General features: G+C 36.1%; 1 protein-coding gene across 1 annotated transcript; it reads right to left on the bottom strand.

Moving 5' to 3' along the window:
* Window positions 1–693: 693 nt before the first annotated feature.
* Window positions 694–19,858, bottom strand: tube1.L (tubulin epsilon 1 L homeolog). Its single transcript, NM_001088869.1, is given in 12 exon segments — window positions 694–849; window positions 2,060–2,234; window positions 4,581–4,721; window positions 7,510–7,650; window positions 8,023–8,192; window positions 9,765–9,952; window positions 12,845–12,966; window positions 14,199–14,314; window positions 15,517–15,574; window positions 17,107–17,159; window positions 18,937–19,010; window positions 19,834–19,858. Coding segments are annotated over 12 exon segments (1,419 nt in total).
* Window positions 19,859–20,417: the final 559 nt, after the last annotated feature.

The raw sequence follows: 20,417 nt of genomic DNA, 5'->3' as shown, positions 1-20,417 counted from the left end.
CCTAAAAAAATATTTCTTAAAGAGATAATGACACCGGAAATTAAACATTTTTTACAACTATTATAACATTGTCTTTGCATGCTATTTATAATTTTGCTATAAAAGTATTTGCCTAATGCTTTTAAATGACCAATTCAATCCCCCATGTTCCTCTATGAGGGGGCTGCCATATTTGTGCAGCAGTAGTCTGTTATCATTAGAAACTCTTGCAAAATTTTATTACCGGAAGTGCACTTCCGGTAATAAAATTTTGCAAGGTTTTCACCTGCATTCACATCTTGTATGCCAGTGTGCCTTTTCTTAGTATCAGATTTGAGGTTGCCGGTTACCTCTATCACTGTGCACCAAGGTAATTTGGATTGAGCAATTACCAATTTGCATTAGAAACTCTGACAGGTTGAGAAGGGACAGTCAGGTTGGCAAAAAAGTCAGGTTTAGGAACTTCATGTAACAATTACTTATAAAAGCAGACTTGTCAGTATAACCTATAGGCAATTTTTCATGTACATTAATCTTTTGAAGAGTAGTTTTTTAGTGTCAATGTCACTTTAAAGCATTGCTATCTGCTATTACAGTACTAAGTAAGTAGAAAGGCAAACATGTTCCAAGGAAATATCACATGTATCAGTGCATAGGTGTCCTTTCCAATTGTGCAGATTAAAGTATATATTAGGCTGCACTAGACAGACATGGTCATACAATGTTCAATCTAGGAGGATCCAGCACATGTATGCCTTTGGATGCATCAAGCTGACTGTATTCTTCAATGAGGGAGGACAAAGAAGAAATTGCTTCTGTGAAGCAGTGTTGCTCCATGCCATCCACTTGTAAGTAATGATGCAGGTGAGCCTGCAATGATAACACATTACAGGTATGAATATATTAAGCCGTTACCTAATTGCTCTGTTCCATATAAAACAAACAGATCTAAAATGGTGTCATTTATTAAACAAGAGGTAAAGTTACGGAGTATGTAAGCAAAAGCATCTTTAAGTATGATATCATCTCAAACACATGCTTCTCAGTCTGGCTGCCATCGCTTCCCTTCTGTAGGGCTATGAAGATTCTCATTTATCCAGGTCATGGTATATCTAGTATAAGTAATTCTACAGCAACTGGACATGCTGAGTAATCATTGAAGACATTTCACTACTTATCCGAGCAGCTACTAAATTTCCCTACTTAACTGTCACCTTTCTTTAAGGTTACAATGGGCCATTGGGATTGTTTAGTGGAAGAGTTTATATGCCAGGGACTTCCCACACTAGTCAGTTGAACTGAAGAAGCTGTTCGGATGAGTAGTGAAACATCTTCAATGATTACTCGCCAAGTCCAGTTGTTTTAGAATTATTTATTCTAGCTATTCCCTTCTGTAGCCAAGAAGACGTGGAAAGAGCAGTCCCCCTTGTTTTTATATGGAAAATAGCAAACTGCAGCTTGTTAAGGAGCAGGTCATACTGAATCTTCCCAGGACACAGCAGTAAAATGAAAGTGGCTACAACACTAGCCCTCCTGATGACTTTGTACAATATGCCTGCTGATCAATGGGATCTTAAAGGGGATCTTATTCCAAAACATTAATTGATGGAAATTTTAAGTGCTTCTCTGAGCAAGTCTGAAATTTTCTATTAATTTTTAGTGTTTTCTGAGAGGTTATTTGTTTTGGACTGACAATACCAGGCTTTTGGTTCAACAGCCCTCTATAAAAGTAGAGTCAACAACCCATGGGTTAAGTGACTATACAAGAATTGCTTAGGTGAGGTTGACGACAGTCTGACCTTTAAAGAGAGCTGCTGAGTTGATATTAAACAAATATTTTAGAAACCACTAAAAATTCAAATCAATGTTAATTGCAAACATGCTCAGAGGATCACTATGAATAATGACACTTAATTTAAATGTTCGGATTTGATTCCTCTTATTTGCATAAAGCTATGTTTTATTTGACCATGCTGGGTGCAAAACTGCCCAGAATAAATAAATATAAATCAAACATCTTGTTACAATGCTGAGAAGAGTTAAACTGTCTGACAAAACAACTGAATATACTGGGCTGTACCTTTTTCCTGTAGAGTTTACTGAACCTGTCCCTTAGTTCTATGAACGTAGGTTTTACACAGGTATTGTTTGCAAGTGCCAGCAGAGAATGGGAATGGCCAACAGGTGGGACTGAACACAGGCCGGTCTTCCATCCCTCTTGATTCCAAGAAACAAACTGCAGAGAAGGTTTCAACCTAAACAAAGCAAACAAATTAATGATTTGCATACAAACATAACAGTAATGAACCTTTATTTCACATAATTTGATGTTGCCTATTCAAATGTGTTTTTTATTAGCTTTATAAGGTTATATGTTAATTTTCCTCTTGTAAACTGAGGAGCTGCAAAGAATAGTTGTGGATGTCATAGCTTAGTAGAAATAAATTAGTAATAAAGTCCTAGGCTCTGATGGTAATGCAGTTGAAATTCACAAGACATTCCCCTAAATTATATTTTAAAGATGCTTTACAAACGTGAACCTTGCCACTCTTGATGTATAAAGCAACCATTGTCTTAATAAACAAACCTGCCAAAAACCCTAGTTATTGCCCAATATAACTGCTTACAACTGATATGGGCTTGAAGATAAGATGAAGTAATAACCCAACAGATACATGAAGACCAGACTGGCTTTATCCCAAGTAAATCTACTGCTTTAAATATCAGTCGGTTGTATACCAATTTTTAGTTTGCCATGATGAGAACTATTATTGACGTTGTAAGACTTTACTATATAAATGCTGCTAATTTGGGACACTTGTACAAGGTGTATGCTAGAGAAAGGTACCTTCATCCACATTCTGTGGAATTGCCCCTACCTTAGTCTTACTGGGATTAAATGTTAGAGAATACTTTCATAACTAAAAAAAAAAGAACCCCAAAAGCATGTATTTTAGCCATGTTACTGGATTTGAAACTAAATCAATATCAGAACCTTTCCATCCAAGAGGCACTACTATTAGCCAATTACACAAAAATGTAGAAACCCCTGCTTTCCCAGGTTACCACACAATGTCAGAAATCTGTAATATTGGGCAGTACACTAAAATAGATGTCACTACATAAGTTTGGGTCCATGGATAGATATGATCCCTATGAATATGATCTCAGAATAATAAAAGTCATAAATGTATAATTGTACTAATTGACCTCTGATGTTTGTAACAATAACTGTATGCTGTGATACTTCTACCAGAGGAAAGCAATCTCCTTATATTATCTCTTTTTGTTACTCACCAACACTTATGTAATCTCCTTATGTCTAGTTAATAGAAACTACCAGAATTTGTCACTCATTGGTATAACATTTTTGGGGGGCTATAGGTGCTATTGTTAAACCATATTGTCCTTTATTAATAGAGCTTATTACAGTAACTTCCTTCATATTCACTCAAGAACCAAATGCCATTTACTTCCAACAAATTCTCTTCTGTATAATGAATTCCTTCTTATTAATGTATGTCTGCAAGTACATGCAGGTATTGGAGGTATTCATTATACAGAGCGCATTACCTTCTCCACTCAAGCTCCTTAGAGATTGTATAGAAAGAGAAAATACTCTGTGCACTAGCTACAGAACACATTTTCCACGTGGACCTTATTTTAATTCTGAAACATGGCTATTCAAAGACCTCTGAGGCTCCTAAATAGTACATGGCTGTTAGGTAGATAGGAGTCGATGACTAAGTGCGCTATAGCACAAAATGCTTAAGATTTTTTTTACAATGAAGGACTCTTTCTTTCTTTCTTTTTCTTTTCATTATTCATGCCTGCTCTTGGGATCTGTGAGTGCCAGCTGTTTTCTTGGGTACATACATAGAAGCAACCAAGCATTATAATGAGATCCTAAGTGACATCTAAGGCACAGTAGATAAAAAGACATCTTTGAAGCAGTTACAGGACAATGAAAGGTCACTATATTGGCAGTACCAATGTTTTAGGGGACTTCCAGTATGTCATCATTAACTATTTCACCTAGACCAGTGCTTCTTTTTCAGTAAATGCAATGCACCGGTCTTGGGATCTTTCTCACAAAACAGCCATCTTAGTACTATTTCCCAAGGCTCCATTGCGGTTCTTTTTGGCTCCTGAACAATAATAAAAAGACTTTCCTGTAAAGTGTATTTTCAAGTCTATATTGCTGCATGGGATCCTTGGGAAAAGTGGTGTTTAGTGAGTGAGATCCTCAGACAACTTATTGAAACCTCCTAGTGTATTAACTTCTCATTGGATCCTAAACGAACAGCAAGGGAAAGGTGGGAAAAAGCACAAAATGGTCGCATGGTACTTAGGGATTAAGAGCCCTGGACTACATTTTGTATGAAAAGGAGCAACGGTCTGGGCAAAAATAGGCTATCCTTTACTTTAAAGGCCTAAAACTGTAAAGGGTCTATACTGGTGATTTAAATAAATACTGCTGACAGAGAATTAAACTAAGGGAAGGACAACAGTGAAAAAGAGGGTCAGTAGTTTTTAATTTGGAAGTCAGATGGCAAGGCATGTGCAATACCAAGAAAATGTGTTACGTATTTCATTCAAACCTTTCAATGTTCCTGCGGAGGTCAGAAATCTGCACATTTCCTCTCACCATCAGAGCACATGCAAGATAAAGGCTGTGCTTAGGATCAGCACGAATTAACTGGTGATCTTTACTGAAAGCATCTGAAAACATTTGGTCCAGCCTGTACAAAATGAGAGAGAGAGCGCGAGCTGGGTTAATAAAGACTACTAGAAATAAAGAAGTAATTAAGGTGGCCATACTTCATAAGATAAGCTTGTTTGGTCACTAATTGAGCAGATCTATCTCTATAGATATCCCATACTGAACTGGACGATATCAAGTGATCCAATCACAATGATAGTAAATGCAGGCCGTCTGATAGATAGACCAATATTCGCCTGAATATCGGTCAGCAGGCCACATACATGGGGCTAATAAGTTGCAACAGGGAGGTTCTCAACTGGACACTATCTGCAGAGTCTATACTGTATGCTCTGCTCATGTCCGCTTAGGTTTCCTTTGTCATGCATATGCTGTATGAATGTGATAATGAATTTGTAAAGTCCATTTCAGGAAGTGACTGATGGGAATGATGAACAATCTCTGAAAAGCACTGAGCAGCATGTTGGAGGTGCAATGAGAATTAAAGTGGACCTGTCACCCAGACAAAAAACTGTATAATAAAAGTCCTTTTCAAATTAAACATGAAATCTAATTTCTATTTTTGATTAAAGCATTTATAGCTGTTGTAAACTCATTTAAAAATCTCAGCTGTCAATCAAATATTGTCTGCCTCTTTGACTTAGGCATAGAGCAGGGGCAGACCATTACTTTCACTTTCCATTCAGCACTTCCTGGATGTCACTGCTCTCCCCACATTCACCCGTTCTCTTTACCATTTAATTGTGTAGCCAGGGCATGGGGATGGACATTGGGTCCCCCATTCTGGTGCAAAACAAGATTCTGAGAGGATGCAAGGCTTGTCATAATAACAGTGTCAACAGAATGGCTCCTGTCTGCTTGCTATAATTATGAATTCCCAGACTGACAGAAACAAGATTCAAATAATTTATATTGTGTAATTAAACTTCATTTTGCTTGACTAATCTGATAAAATAGGATTTTGAATAATTTTATTGGGTGATGGTCGCCTTTAACATTTTATTTATAGAGACACATTCTGCATTATATTACAGAGATTCATCAGAGGTGGATTTCAATGTGGTGCGTCTTTAGGCTGGGAAGTTCACTCACAGCGCACAAACAAACAACCACCCTAGTACTCCCACAGCCGGGAGGTTTTTATTTTTTTAGCAGTTTTGCTAAAAAAAACATTAGGATAATAGTCATATTCTTTACAGAACATGAGTACAGTGTCACTTTCAGTTGCTAATTATGTTAATCTTACGAGCCAAGTCTTACTGTGCTTATTTACAACATCAAAAAACAAGATGCCAGAGGCAGATTCCTGTTTTACATAACAGAAAATCATTAGAGAACACTATTTTTGCCGTAATAAAAGCTTGCTTTCTCTCATCCACAGGTGGAGGAAGTATTAATCATCACAATTTAATTTAAGAAAAAAACTAACTGCAGAAAACTGTATTTATTCTGAGTGTAACTGAAAGCAATTTTCACTTGACAATCAGCCCATCAGCATGTTTGTGGTTCCCAGGTGTATGCTCCATTTTTTTTTTGTGAAATCCACAGTTAAATAGGTATCAATCTCATGGATGGTTGGCATTGAAGTCTATCATGAATTGTACTTTTTGTCTAGCAATGATTGGTGTTCATTTAGTCAATGAAAGTATAGTTGTCCCCTTCTTTAACTGGCTTGCTGACAAGCAATTTGGTCCCATGAGTTAATGGGAAAAATGTTTGCAAGACTTAGATAGGTTCTTACCAGCCAGTCTACCTTGCTTTTGCCAGTCTTTGTCTGCCTTCTGACTGATAACCCCATTTTAACCTTGCCTGTTACTAATTGTTACTGTTGTCTAATTGTACAGCGTACAATGTATATCAGCTGCTTATCAGCAGGCCAACTGATTCTAAATTCCCCCTTTACCCCACTCTGTACATGAGTTAAAACTGCCGAACATGACACTGCCTCATGGCTGTGCTTTACATTACACAGCTGAACGGGTCTAAAACCATCTTTTAAAAAGGATAAGGATATAAGGTCAGCTGACTAAAGAACATGGCCATGTCAATCAAGTAATAAACTGGTATAAATCACCCTTGTTGTTTTTTCTTGAAGGTAAACCCCTGCTTCCATCCAAAGCTGAATCCAATAAAGCAAACGAGGTGGGGAAAGAATACCAAAAGCGCTTATAGCTGCAAGGTGCCTTTATTCACCGTCACACCACATGTTTCGAGCTAGGTAGCTCTTTTTCAAGTTTACATGGCCATGTGCCATTGTCCTCTATGGATTTAAATTAGGCAGAATGCCAATATGTTGTTTACCAATCAGAAGCCCTACTTTGGTAAAGCAAAGCCCTTTTCTAAAATGATATATTATCTGCGTTGTAGAATTCAGAAGGCAAGACGTATTAGAACAATGGCCTATGCCTTAACAGGAATAGAGGTTAACGTTGCTCTGGGTTTCAGTTGCCCTCATAGATTAATCCCATGTTTATATGAAACTAATATCTAAACGAATATCCACAAACTTTCATGCATTTAATTAGTTATATCTCTGTCAGCCATGCCTGTTGATGGCAGATGTGTTTGAACAGTACCAGATCAATCTTAGGACACTGGTGTCTTAAATGATACACTAATTAGGAAAACATAATACATATTGGCTAAAATTTCTAACTTTTATCAGTGTAAAGAAAAAGATGAAAAGTGATGTTATGTGGCAGGATCACATTTTATTCTCTGATATCATGGTATAGGGAACAGCAAATGACATGTGGATGTCCATGGACTGCTGCTATTGTTTACACAGATCATCAGAAATACCTTACCTTCGGGAAGGAACATTCACATCAGCTAGTGTATAGAGAGGAGTGAGACTTGATGTCAGATAATGCAGCTGAGGAAAAGGTACAAGATTCATGCTAATTTCATTCAGATCCATGTTCAGGGAACCTTCAAACCTGGCAGAGCTAAAAGATTGACAGTGTTAACATTGACTGACAACTTCTTGTGTATTGCTAAATTGTAAATTAAAGACAAAATAATAATAATTTAACAAATAATAAAGTATTATTATAGATGTTGAAGAAAAAGTAGGTCTGGTTAGGGATAATGACCATTCTAACTTAGTGGGGAGTCTCTAAAACTGATTGTTGTGTGCTTTTTAGGAAAAAATGTTTCACATGTTTGCAAAATAACTAATGTGACCCTTTCCTGGAATAACGTGGATGTATTGAAAGTGGGACTGAAACCCAACCATTAGTGAAATCACTTTGGCTTACAAATGATCCTTAATGTTTGATGGTGTTCCATATTTTGTCCACAGGAATAAAGTGAATTACCTTGTCAAATTTAGCAGAAGATTAGCTACAATGTTATTCATGGCATCAAATGGTTTCTCATTCTCTTTGACTCCCCCTTTGCTGGAAGTAACCAGACTGTTTGGCTTCACGTTTCCAAGTTTTCCAGTGTTTGCCATCTGATTAATTTTGTTCACTATGTCAACTAAGGACTTAAAAATAAAAAAGTAGACTTTCACATGATGCAAAAAGTGTTTTCAGATTGGTACAAATAATTTAGGCAGTCAGAGGGTCAGCTATTGGCAACCCAAAAAACAATAAACAGTCGGCACACTGATATGCTGCAAAACGAGGACTACATACTATAGATTTATGGTTCTACAAAAATGGTCAAAGGTGATCCAAATGAGAGCATAACAATATAATGGTCAATATTACAACTTAATACTTCAAGTATTGAGAAAACAGATGAAGCATTGGGCATTGCAAATATCCATATGATCTCTGTATTAGATTACTAGAAAATGCAGTTTAATCTATTTGACATCACATTCCTAACAATAAAATAAAAAGTAATGGGCACTTTTTTATGTCCCATGAAGTCAAGAAGGTACATTGAGAATTAAAGCTTGGATATTCATATTAGGAAATAAATCTAATAAAGTCTTATTGCTGCATGATCTGTAACCCAAGTTGTATATTAGAATTGTTTTAAGCTGGAAATACTAGAGAATTATGCTATAGAGGTGGTATTAAATAATGTTATAGACTGTAGTGTAACAGAATGAGAGACATAAGGCACCAGACATTTGGTGGTGTGAGAGAAAAAGACTGTTACTGCTAAAAAGGCATTATTACATTCCAGAAAGTAAGTTGTAGGTGAAGACTAAGAAGGACATATAAATCATCCAAGCCAAAGGCTGGTAATAACATTGGCATGGGGAGAACCAATGAAAGGCTGCAGTATAAAGCACAAAAATCGCTATTAGAAGGTAACAATATGGACAACTATGTAAACAAATTTAAAAAGTCAAAGAAGATGAGTGAGTAGCAGTTGAAATGTAGCAGCAAAAAAAAAAAAAAAAAAAAAAAAAAAAGATTTTCCCATGGAATACAGAGGGCTAAAGAATAACGCACCTTAGAGAATAGCAGGACAGACATTGAGCTAGAGAGATGTGTACCAGATATTCTGGAGATCATGGAAAGGACAGGTAAAGAGTCTAAGATGGAATATAAAAGAACACCATAATATGAATATTAAAGATGAGTGAGTGCAAAACATTTTGGATGGTATGTAGATTAAACGACAGGAAACAGCTGATGTATTAGATTAGATGGTGCAACGTCAACTTCAGAACTACTATGCACAAAGGGTACAGGTCATTTTCTCAACTGCTATGTTAGTTCAATAATGTCTTTAAAATTCGGTTTTACTTTTTACTGCTTTCTTGGTATTATGCAAGCACTTCCTTTTAGTTAACTCCATCATGATCCCAAATTTAGTAACAGAAAATATCTGAACAGCTATAAATACTATTTAAACCATACACCATTAAAGGTCCATTTTGCTCCTGTCTCAAAACTGGACTTATAAATGTAAAGTTCTGTATACATCTTAGAGTTCTATAATATTCACAACAAAGTAACTGCCTGTATGCTCACTAATCATAGTTGCTTCCCTGTGGCAAGTTTCTGAAGTTACTGCTTACTTCAAGGTAATTGAATATGTATGTTGTCACTGATGAACTAGAAATAAAACGTAGTCGTTTATATAATTAACGTACCTGGTTTTCTATAGGCAGTACACAATCGGCATGTTCAGTAAGTTCTTTCATTGCCAATACGCTATTGTACGGAGATGTAATGACATCATCCTCTGCAGAAGGATATACAGAGGTAACAAACCTATAGACCTCAGGGAATTCTTCCTCAAGTACATTAAGTACAAAGGTGCCTAAACCAGAGCCTGTCCCTAGGATTAAGAGGTACACAAGCGTACATGTAATTGTAGGCCTAGATGCATACAGACATTCATTTTAGAATCTTTTTCTTGTTTTGTTCCATGGTTATAATTGTTGTTTGGTGTTACATGAATTCTGCTAAGGTAAATAAGAATAGGGATGCTTGGAAGTATTTATTGTATACATTTATTTTTAAAGGAACAGTTCAATGTAAAAATTAAAACTGGGTTAAAAGATAGGCTGTGCAAAATAAAAAATGTTTTTTTTAATATAGTTAGTAAGCCAAAAATGTAATGTACAAAGGCTGGAGTGACAGGATGTCTAACATAACAGAACTGAACACAACTTCCTGCTTTTCAGCTCTCTGAGTTAGTCAGCGACTTGAAGGGGGGCCACATGGGACATAACTATTCAGTGAGTTTGTAATTGATCCTTAGCATTCAGCTTAGATTCAAAAGCCACAGTTATCACCCATGGTAACCAGTCAATGGAAACCAAGCAGGAAGTAGTGTTCTGTTCTGTTCGACATACAGTCACTCCAGCCTTTGTACATACATTTTTTTGCTTAACTAACTATATTAGAAACATTTTATTTTGTACAGCCTATCTATTTACCCAGTTTTAATTGTTATACTGAACAATTCCTTTAACCACACAGATAAAACTGTACAATGAAACAATTAAAGGGGATGTTCACCTTATAATGAACTTTTAGTATGATGTAGAGAGTGATATATTAAGACAATTTGCAAATTGGTTTTCATTTTTCTAATATTTGTGTTTTTTGAGTTATTTAGCTTTTTATTCAGCAGCTCTCCAGTTTGCAATGTCAGCAATTTGGTTGTTAGGGTCCAAATTACCCTAGCAACCACACACTGATTTGAATAAAGAGACTGGCATATGAATAGGAGAGGGCTTGAATAGAACGATGAGTAATAAAAAGTAACAATAATAAATGTATAGCCTTACAGAGCATTTGTTTTTGAGATGAAGTTAGAGACCTCCATTTGAACGCTAGTAAGAGTCAGAAGAAGAAGGCAAACAATTAAAAAACTATAAAAAAAAAGAAAAAATGAAGGCCATTTATAAAATACTAAAAAATAAGATACTAAAAGTTAATTTAAAGGTGAACCAACCCTTTAATTGACATATTAGGATTACTTCTAAACACAAGTACTAAGCTTCTAGTGAAATACATACATTTGCATAAGCATTTATAGAATTGTAGTTACTACTACTATTACTACTGTAGTTACTACAACCAGGTTTATTAAGTCAAGGTTGAAGTGAAAAAAAAAATGTGCAAACAATCATGCTATCAAAAATCGAATTTATGAGGTTTTGTCTACTAAAATAAATAAACTCACAATTTCAAAAAACTCGAATGTTTGTTTGTTTATTAAAAAATCTAAACAGAAAAAACTTGATTGAATACAATCGTAAAAAAAAATTTCAATACCTCGAACTTGGGAATTTATAAGCTTAAAAACGTAAATTTGTTTGCATGCTCGAAAAACTCAAAAATCTCGAATTAAAAAATGCTTTGAATTTTGCTTAGGACAACTCCCATTGACTTCTACATGAACTTGCAAAATTTTAGATGCCAACGTTTTACATTCAAGTTTTTTGTGCTAAATATATACCAAACATTCGAGTTTTTGAAAATACAGGTATGAGACCTGTTATTCAGACTTTCTTGGGACCTGGTTACTGGGACTGGTTTTGCTTACAGTAAAGAACTAATTACCTTAGATGGGATCAAGTACAAGGTACTGCTTTCTTATACAGAAAAAGGAAATCGTTTTTGAAAAATGTGAACTATTTCATTATAATGGAGTCTATGGGTGATGGCCTTTCCATAATTCGGAGCTTTCTGGATAACAGGTTCATGGACAAAGAATCCTATACCTGTATCTCGAATTTGTGAGTTTGTGTGCAAAAAAACTCGAATTGTGGCAAAAATTCAAATTCGAACAATAATTAATCTCCCCCTAAGTGGCAGATTTATCAAAATGCAAGATTACTACAGAAAACTTCACCCACTTTTTATACATCCCTATTGGATTTTTAGAAGTGTATTTATCAATGGGTGAACGTTAGCGTTCACCATTTGATTAATGTTTTTAAAAATCCCATAGGAATGAATAGAAAGTGTTTTCTGTGCTAAAACACTAATCTTGCTTTTTGATAAATCTGCCTCTAAGTGTCCTGCTTTCCTTTATAGATAATTTCTTCAAGCAATTTTAATATTTTATAATATTTGTCATTGAAACATCAGCTGGTTGGCCCCTATATATATATAAGATATTAAGGGGTTATCCTATATAATAATCTTCAAGTGTCTCTGCGTCCAGTCCCTGTGTCCGTGGGATTGCGCTACTGCGCATGTGCCCCACGGACCGTCGTTACATATGTTCTAGCGCCCGTTAATTTAACGGGCTTAATGTCTAGTGTTATATAAAAAGCAAAGTTTGCTGTAGTTCTTATCACCTATGGCAACCAATCAGCAGGCAGCAATTCCTGGTCACCTGATCAAAAGCAAACATTTGATACTAGGGGTTACTGCTAGGGTTGCCACCTGTCTGGATTTGACCCAGACAGCTTGATTTTCAGAAGGGCTGCCTGGGTCAAGACAGACTGTACGGTTTTCCAATTAAGGAAAACCGAGCAGGATCTACCCTGATCGACATGGCAATCAGCCAATCGCCACATCATAGCACCGACCATGTAACATAACACTCCCGGCCCGCAACATCATGGCCCGCCCCTGTGACATCATGGCCCCGCCCCACCCGGATCGTGAGCCGCACAAAGGTGGCAACCCTAGTTACTGCACCGTGGCAAAACCGTTTTATAGTGGTTTGGCTTTTAAAGATGTGGTCAAGCAAGCATTTCTCTTTTACCTCCTCCCATAGAGTGTATCACAAAGAAACACTGAAGGCAATCGCATTGTTCTGCAGTTCTTCTCAGATTCTCAACTATATGTTCACGATACTGGCCCCCATACAGCTTATGGCCAACTGCCCTGTTGAAAAATAAAGAAACAGCTATCTTGTCTTATAAATCCTACAAAATAGTCCACCTAATAATCACAACATTTATCTTGTAAAATACACATCTTAAATATATACATTTTCTTTTTTGGGGTAAAATTTGATATGTTGTTTCGTTTATTCCCTGTATCTTTCTTATAACGGATATATACTATTCCAAGTCCTTTCTTGTAACTGCCTTTGCTTAAAGTAAAGACACCTTTTTCAATACAGCTGTATAAAGTATAAAGTTTGTGACCCTGAATGAGTATAAACGTAAGGTATTGTAAGTGTGGGACAGCAGCTAATTGCTTCACAGCTATTAAAGACAAGTCCTGTATATAACAGGGTATTATTGAAGTATTTATTTCTCTAACACTTCTCAGGTACACTAATCAAAGTAATCCTTACAGGAAATAAAACAGCAAAACTGCTTGCATTTTTTCTCCATGTGGAGTTGGATTCTTAGGGGACAGAGATGTGACTAAAAAAAATTCTACAGGCAACTCCTAATTTGCAGCTTTCTCAAGTAGGTCCAAGTGCAGATTTATTATTATTTTTTGCAATTGTTAATGTTGTTGTATAGAAATCAATGAATACAATTTGTAGTACATTGCAAGACTAAAATCCGAATTGATCTTATAATTTAAATAAAAACAGCTCAATCACACTTCCATCCTCAATTTTGCCTTATTTATTAATAAAATAACTCAAATAAATTGGATCGGGACAAAACCCGATAAAATCTCGTGAAAACCCGAATCATACGATTCCCCCCCCCGAATCACTTGATTTTTTTCGGGTTTTTGCCCGAAAACCCTGAAAATATTGGATCATTAGGCTAAACCCAGTGCAAGCCACGATAACTTCCAATTGGGATAGGGACATCTCCCATGGTCTGAGATGGCAGATTTTCGGATTTGGACTTATTTCAGCATCCGAGTAAAATAAATGTAAAAAAATTTGAGTTTTTTCCCTTACAAATAATTTGAAAAGTCTAACCAGATAAATTCAAGGTTTAGTAGATAACCTCCACAGTGTCTGTAAATGACTGTACAAATATTTAAATACCATCACTAAGCATGCCATGAATGATAATGAAAATAATTGTTGCGGAACAGACAAGAGCAGAAGCACAGCAGATTAATTACAAGGGAGGAAGCACACTATGTAAAAACAAGGGAGGAAGCACACTATGTAAAAAGCATAGTTGGTTAATTCTTACCAGTTGTTGCCTGAGCCTGAAACATCAGTTATGAGCTGCTTGCTATCAAATAAGTCCCTAAGAGGCCCTTGTAGAATCTCATTAACTACTCCTTCTTCCATATCTATCATGACAGCCTAAAAAAAAAAAAAAAAAAAGGAACTGTACATAAAAAATGAATACATAAAACATTACATTAGGACAGAACAGTGCAATAGATAAGAGTGTGGATAGTGCTTATTATATACTGAATTTATTAATTTTTTATCACCATTCACAGAACAGGCTGAAAGCTGCATTAGTGTGACACATGGAGAGCGTTATCAATAGTGCACACATGTAATTAATATTATTTACCAGTGACAGTTTACATTCATCCTGGTATTTTCAGGTGCTTTAAAGTGATAAAGCCATTGCCTTTAATGTGCAATGAATTCAACCCAACATGTTCTTCTCAATCAACCTCTTCTGCAGATTCTGCAGCTTATACACTCATGTAAGGACCTCCCTGACAGATATCTGATCGAAAATTAGCCAGATATCTATTGGGCAGGTATTCGAAATCTCTCTAGAATTGCCCCAGGGTTCAAATCAATGGATCAGCTTTATAAGGCCAGGAAAGTAGGAGGCTAACTTGGGCATAGATCTGCCAAACAGTAGATCTAAATGTGTATGGCCACCTTTAGTCCTATGTATGCACTATAGTGCTGATGATATCTGTTTTGTATACACATGTAAACCGATACATTTTGTCTCAGATCCAGTTGAAGTAAAGTAAAGGAATTTAAGGAATGTATCTGGTCACTGGGACAGTGGCAACAAATAAAGAAAACTGCACACCAAATTCTACTCTTGCCAAATCTGAAATATGCCAAATACACTTCACGAGTAAAGGGTAGTCTCACTTTATTTGTTATACTTTTTAAGCAAAGCCTATTCAGAGGTTATTTTATACAAGAAGGCTTAGCTATATCCCTGTTAATAGGTCTAAAGGATCTCATGACTTGTGCGTTAACCTATGAAAAGCCTAGATGCTACCGCCAATGTAAGTTAAAAAAAACTCACTTATTGCATAATTATGAACATTCCCACCATAAGTTAAAGACAAACAGTATAGTAAAATCATGTTTTATGTTAAGAGTAAAAGTGTTATTAATAATACTGTCTACATTCACAATATGACTGAGCTACTGCAGGAGTAAAACGTCTTCACGTTTCCATGTGATGAGGACTAGCTATAGTCTAAAAAACTAACAAAAAGAGCATCCAAGGTAACATGAACACTTGCACCTCACAGGCTGTCAGAAAAGTACAGTATAATGAATAATATTAATCTTACTCTTGCTTTCAGGGAGCATATCTTGCCTCTCTGAGCATCTGCTCCACCAGCTTCAGCTCTGAAAAACAAAATGTATGTATTTGGGTAATAATATCATTAATCACAGACTGCAGCAGTTTCACGTCATTAATATTGTTTAGTAACTTACTGTACACTGAACTGAAGATCCAAAAATGTAATTAAACATTTTTTAAAGCTACAGTACCATTCAGACCTGTGGCTAACTCTTATTTTACTCAGTAAAACATTCTACCTTAAAATTTGATCTCTGTCACACTTTATTTCCGAGCACTAAAATGCTCAATTTATTTTTAATGCAATAGTGTTTAATCTTACATAAAAAAGTATTTACTTCCCACACATTACTGTTTCAAAACCACCTATTGCAGTAATAGCATCTTTAAAGCTTTCTGGATTTCGCATGTTGTTCAAGTTGGTCAAATGACACTTCAAAAAGTGCCACAGGTTTTTAATTGAGTTTGGATTATAGCTTTGATGTGGCTATTGCAGTACAATCACAGAGAACTAAATTTCAGTGCAGGATTTGTTTTTCAGTAAAATCACAGAATCGGAAAAGGGTTTGAATATTTTACCTTGTATGAGGCTGCAGAATAACTTTTAAAATCTAGATTTCTCTCTTCCTGCTGTTAGACTACAATAAAGAGATTACACCTACCACACAAGAAAGTGAGACTATAAGAAACATTTGCATTGGTTACTTTTTTAGTTTACTAATAAGCACATAATCTTTTGTTACTATCTTTTACCATTGCTAGACCAAAAAGAACAAGCAGCAAACCTGAAACTTGAAAAGCAAGTGCATCAGATATAATAATGACGCATCTTTATAAGCTGCAGGTTTCATGCCAAGGGCTGCTATTGGTATATATTTGTTTTCTATCAGTCTTCTTATATGTTATCAATAAAATAATGTAAGGAAACAGATAAACACAGAACAGCTGACAAGAATAAAATATCAATGCGACAACACAGAAAGAAATGCATATAAGGCAATAAAATACACATCTCCAAGCATTTCAATATATAGTCTAAATAAAACTGCAACAAAACAAAAGCTTGCTCAATTTATAGGTAAACATAGGCAAAATTAACATTTAGGGCTAAGGCACATTAACTGGTAAAATTTATCGACAATACATACTGCATCTACATGGGATAATTACAGATGCATCTCAACAGCATGGTATTAATATCTCACCTGGCTGCCAGTGGTAAGTGGCCATGGCAACAAGAAAGTACAGCTACATTTTTTTTGGTACTTATATATCTTTACAGACAATATCCAACTGATCTTTTGTCTGATACCTGGTTGCTAGTGTAAGTGAAATTAGCAACCTAATAAATATGAAACCAGAGTGTTGCAAAACAGAAAGACTTACAAAAACTTAAAAATAAAAGAGGAAATTATCATACTAAAAGCTAATTTAAGATGAATTTAAAATAAGACAAACCATGCATGTGCAAAGAAAGAAGGTTTAGACACGGGTCCTGTGACTGCAAGAGTTTTGAACACTAGGACTGTGCATAATTCCAATTTAATGTACCCAGTTAATTTATTACAATCCTTACCTTGTATCAACATTTCTGAAAAAACTGCACAGCGCTTCATCGTAAATTCCTTTCTGCAAGATAAAAAAGATGAGTTTGTTTAGGTATATCTGTGGCAAATAGTATCATTCTCATGTTACGGAGTTCCATATTTGAAGGCTGAAAATAGTTAGAAAAAGAAGGCAAATAATTAAAAACTATAAAAAATAAATAATGAAGACCACTTGAAAAGTTGCTTAAAATTGGCCATTATATATTGTACCAAAAGTTAACTTAAAGGTAAACCACCCCTTTAATGTTACTTGCAGCAGCATCAAAGTAATTGCTGCATAATTTGGTAGATGTCGAGAATGACCCTGTACCCAGTTAATTTCTACAAAAGTTTGTGGCGGTTAATCATCTACGATTATATGCAAATGTTGGGCACCCCTTGCCAAATTACATATTTTGTTAATTTTGTGAAAAGTAGTGCAGGAATCCGTGTGTTAAAACCACATATTTAAAAGTGTTACTGCACTGTTACATTTTATTTCACCAGCCTTAAAACATAGGAACAAAGAAAATAGCAATTGTGACATGTTCAAAACTTTGGACACCCTTCCACATGTCAAGAGATTAACATTGTTTTTTCATCATCCTGACCTATTTACCTCATTAGACTACCTAAGGAGTTTAATAAAACCTCTGACAGCCCAAACTTTGAATTGTCACTCATCAACCATGAGATCATCTAAGCAACTGAAGAAAACGATTAATGGAACACAATGAAGCATGTCGTATAGAAAATATTCTTTATTTACCTCCAAAAAACAATCGTAAAAATGGATGGAACCCACACTTAATGCATTTTGTCGCATCTCGCCACATCTTCAGAAGCATGTCATCAGTCCCATCCCATTCTCATAAGATATGGTTCTTTATTTTTTTGATGGCTTTAACGTTTGTGGTATTGTCTACTATGTATGAAAATTAGTGGCTAATTTTGCACTATTGTCTATATCAAGGGTTAATGTTTTTAATGGGTGTGGCTTACGGTGTTTAAATTGTAGATGGGATGGGACTGATGATGTGCTTCTTAAAAAGTGATGAGCATGGTTCCACCCATTTTCATGATTATTTTTGAGAGGTAAATAAACAATATTTTTTATACAGCATGCCTCATTGTGCTCCATTAAGCTTTTTCATCTGCATTGATTGTACGCAGGTGGGGCATGATCTAATGTGCAGCAGAGAGTAAGCTGTGTATATGCTGGTGATTTTTTGTGCTCCCCGCATCAGAGACCATGTAAGCCAGGGGTCCCCAACCTTTTTTACCCGTGAGCCACATTCAAAAATAAAAAGAGTTGGGGAGCAACACAGGCATACAAAAACTTCCTGGGGTCCCAAATAAGGGCTGTGATTGGCTATTTGGTGGCCCCTATGTGGACTGGCAGACTACAGGTGGCTCTTTTTGACAGTACACCTGGTTTTTATGCAACCAAAACTTGCCTCCATGCCTGTAATTCAAAAATAAGCACCTGTTTTGAGGCTACTGGTTGCAGCATACAAGGGGTGGTGAGCAACATGTTTGCTTGTGAGCTACTGGTTGGGATCACTGATCTAAGCAATGGAGTAAGAATCTGAAAGAGAAACTAACTGATGCCTACAAAGCATGGGAAAGCTATAAAAAGATTGCAAAATGTTTTGCAATTTAAATCAAGAAATATCAGTTTAGTAGAACTGTGAAAAACAGTGAAATATTGACAGCCACTACTTTTTTGTTTCAATCATTTAAAAGTCCTGACATAGCTCTTGCCTTTCGCTTTATAGTAAATCTAGGCAAAATAAACTAAACTTTAAGCTGCTCTTTACCTTGTTCACAGATGCATGCTCCCGAAGAGCCAGGTCCCAGAACCTACAGCCAATCTGATTACCGCATTGTCCAACTGCAACAGTATTAATGATGTATTACGAATGAAACGTTGATATACATTTTTTAAAATTTAGATCAATAGACAACAGATGAAAATGACTTTATGATAATTTATATCACTGCTAGGAAGGCATATCCTTCATAAAAAATCCTCTTTTATATCTTGATACCTCCTATTGTCATGGGGCCCTTACTGGAGTACCCCCACTGTGTCTGCCCCCCCCATGGTACCCTGTATGATACTATATATATATATATATATATATATATATATATATATATATATATATATATATATATATTAGAACCCCCTTTTACATTCCCTGATTTTACATTGTTGATATGTGGTCCCACCTATATATTATGCACAATACATTTCCCTGATTTTACATTTTTCTGGATTTTACATCATTTTTTTCTGATCCCATGAAAAATGTAAAATGGGGGTTCTACTATATACATATATCCTGTTATGGACTAGGGGGCTCCTGACAAAAGGGGGAGGCTTAAACAGAAATTCTGAATTTATAATAAAAAAGTAGCATCTCCAGTAAGTGACAAATACGAGGCAACTTTATATTGTACATCAATCAAATCTGTAATCTGACAATCAAGTTACAAAATCAATCTAAAACGGGACTGGGCTGAGAAAATCTCATCAGCAGGCAGCTGTCTATTATTTACGTCTTTCTGTCAGTCACGAGGAAGCCTCACAATGCTGCATGTGTGTCTGTGTATTGCAAGATGACAGGCTCTTTGATGGAAGGAAGGAAGGCAGCCCAATGTCCTGACATAGCTCTTAGCTTTCGCTTTACAGTAAATCTTGGGAAGCTCACCTTGCACTACTATAGACTGTGTCATAACGAAGACCCTCGTACAAGTCTGCGACCACTCTCACCCGGCAGGCGGAACCTTACACTGATTTGACAGCACCAGTGCCGAATCCACAGCACAGTAGTGTTACCGCCTCACGGCCTGGTCGCTCAGCAACAATAGCGGCGCACGGAAAAGACGTCATCAAACTGTTAGCGCTTTGCTCGAATTGAGCATACCCAGTGTGTTGTATACTTGCTGTCGCTTTGTAATGATGGTAATAAACGAGGGCGCCCTGATTACCAAGATAACAGTTGCATTCGCTGTTAAATGTCACAATCACAAATACTAACAAGATTGCAGTGTTGGCGTCACGATTCAGATATTGTTCATTTATATCAGATGATGTCCCAGTTATCAGCTACTCCTCTGTGATGCTGCAGTGTCAGTGATGTGCTGAGGCGTCAAATGCGTCAGGCTAAGCTTCCTCCTTTTTGTTAAAGGCTTTATTCGCCTTTGAATTAACTTTTTGCACGATATAGAGAGTGATATCTCGAGACAGTTTGCAAATGGGTTTCATTTGTTATCATTTGCAGTTTTTGGATTA

This window comes from Xenopus laevis, chromosome 5L (genome assembly GCF_017654675.1).
Source record: "Xenopus laevis strain J_2021 chromosome 5L, Xenopus_laevis_v10.1, whole genome shotgun sequence".
Taxonomy (NCBI): domain Eukaryota; kingdom Metazoa; phylum Chordata; class Amphibia; order Anura; family Pipidae; genus Xenopus; species Xenopus laevis.
The sequence above is the reverse complement of the archived record's forward strand: the minus strand, read 5'-3'. Positions and strand labels throughout refer to the sequence as shown.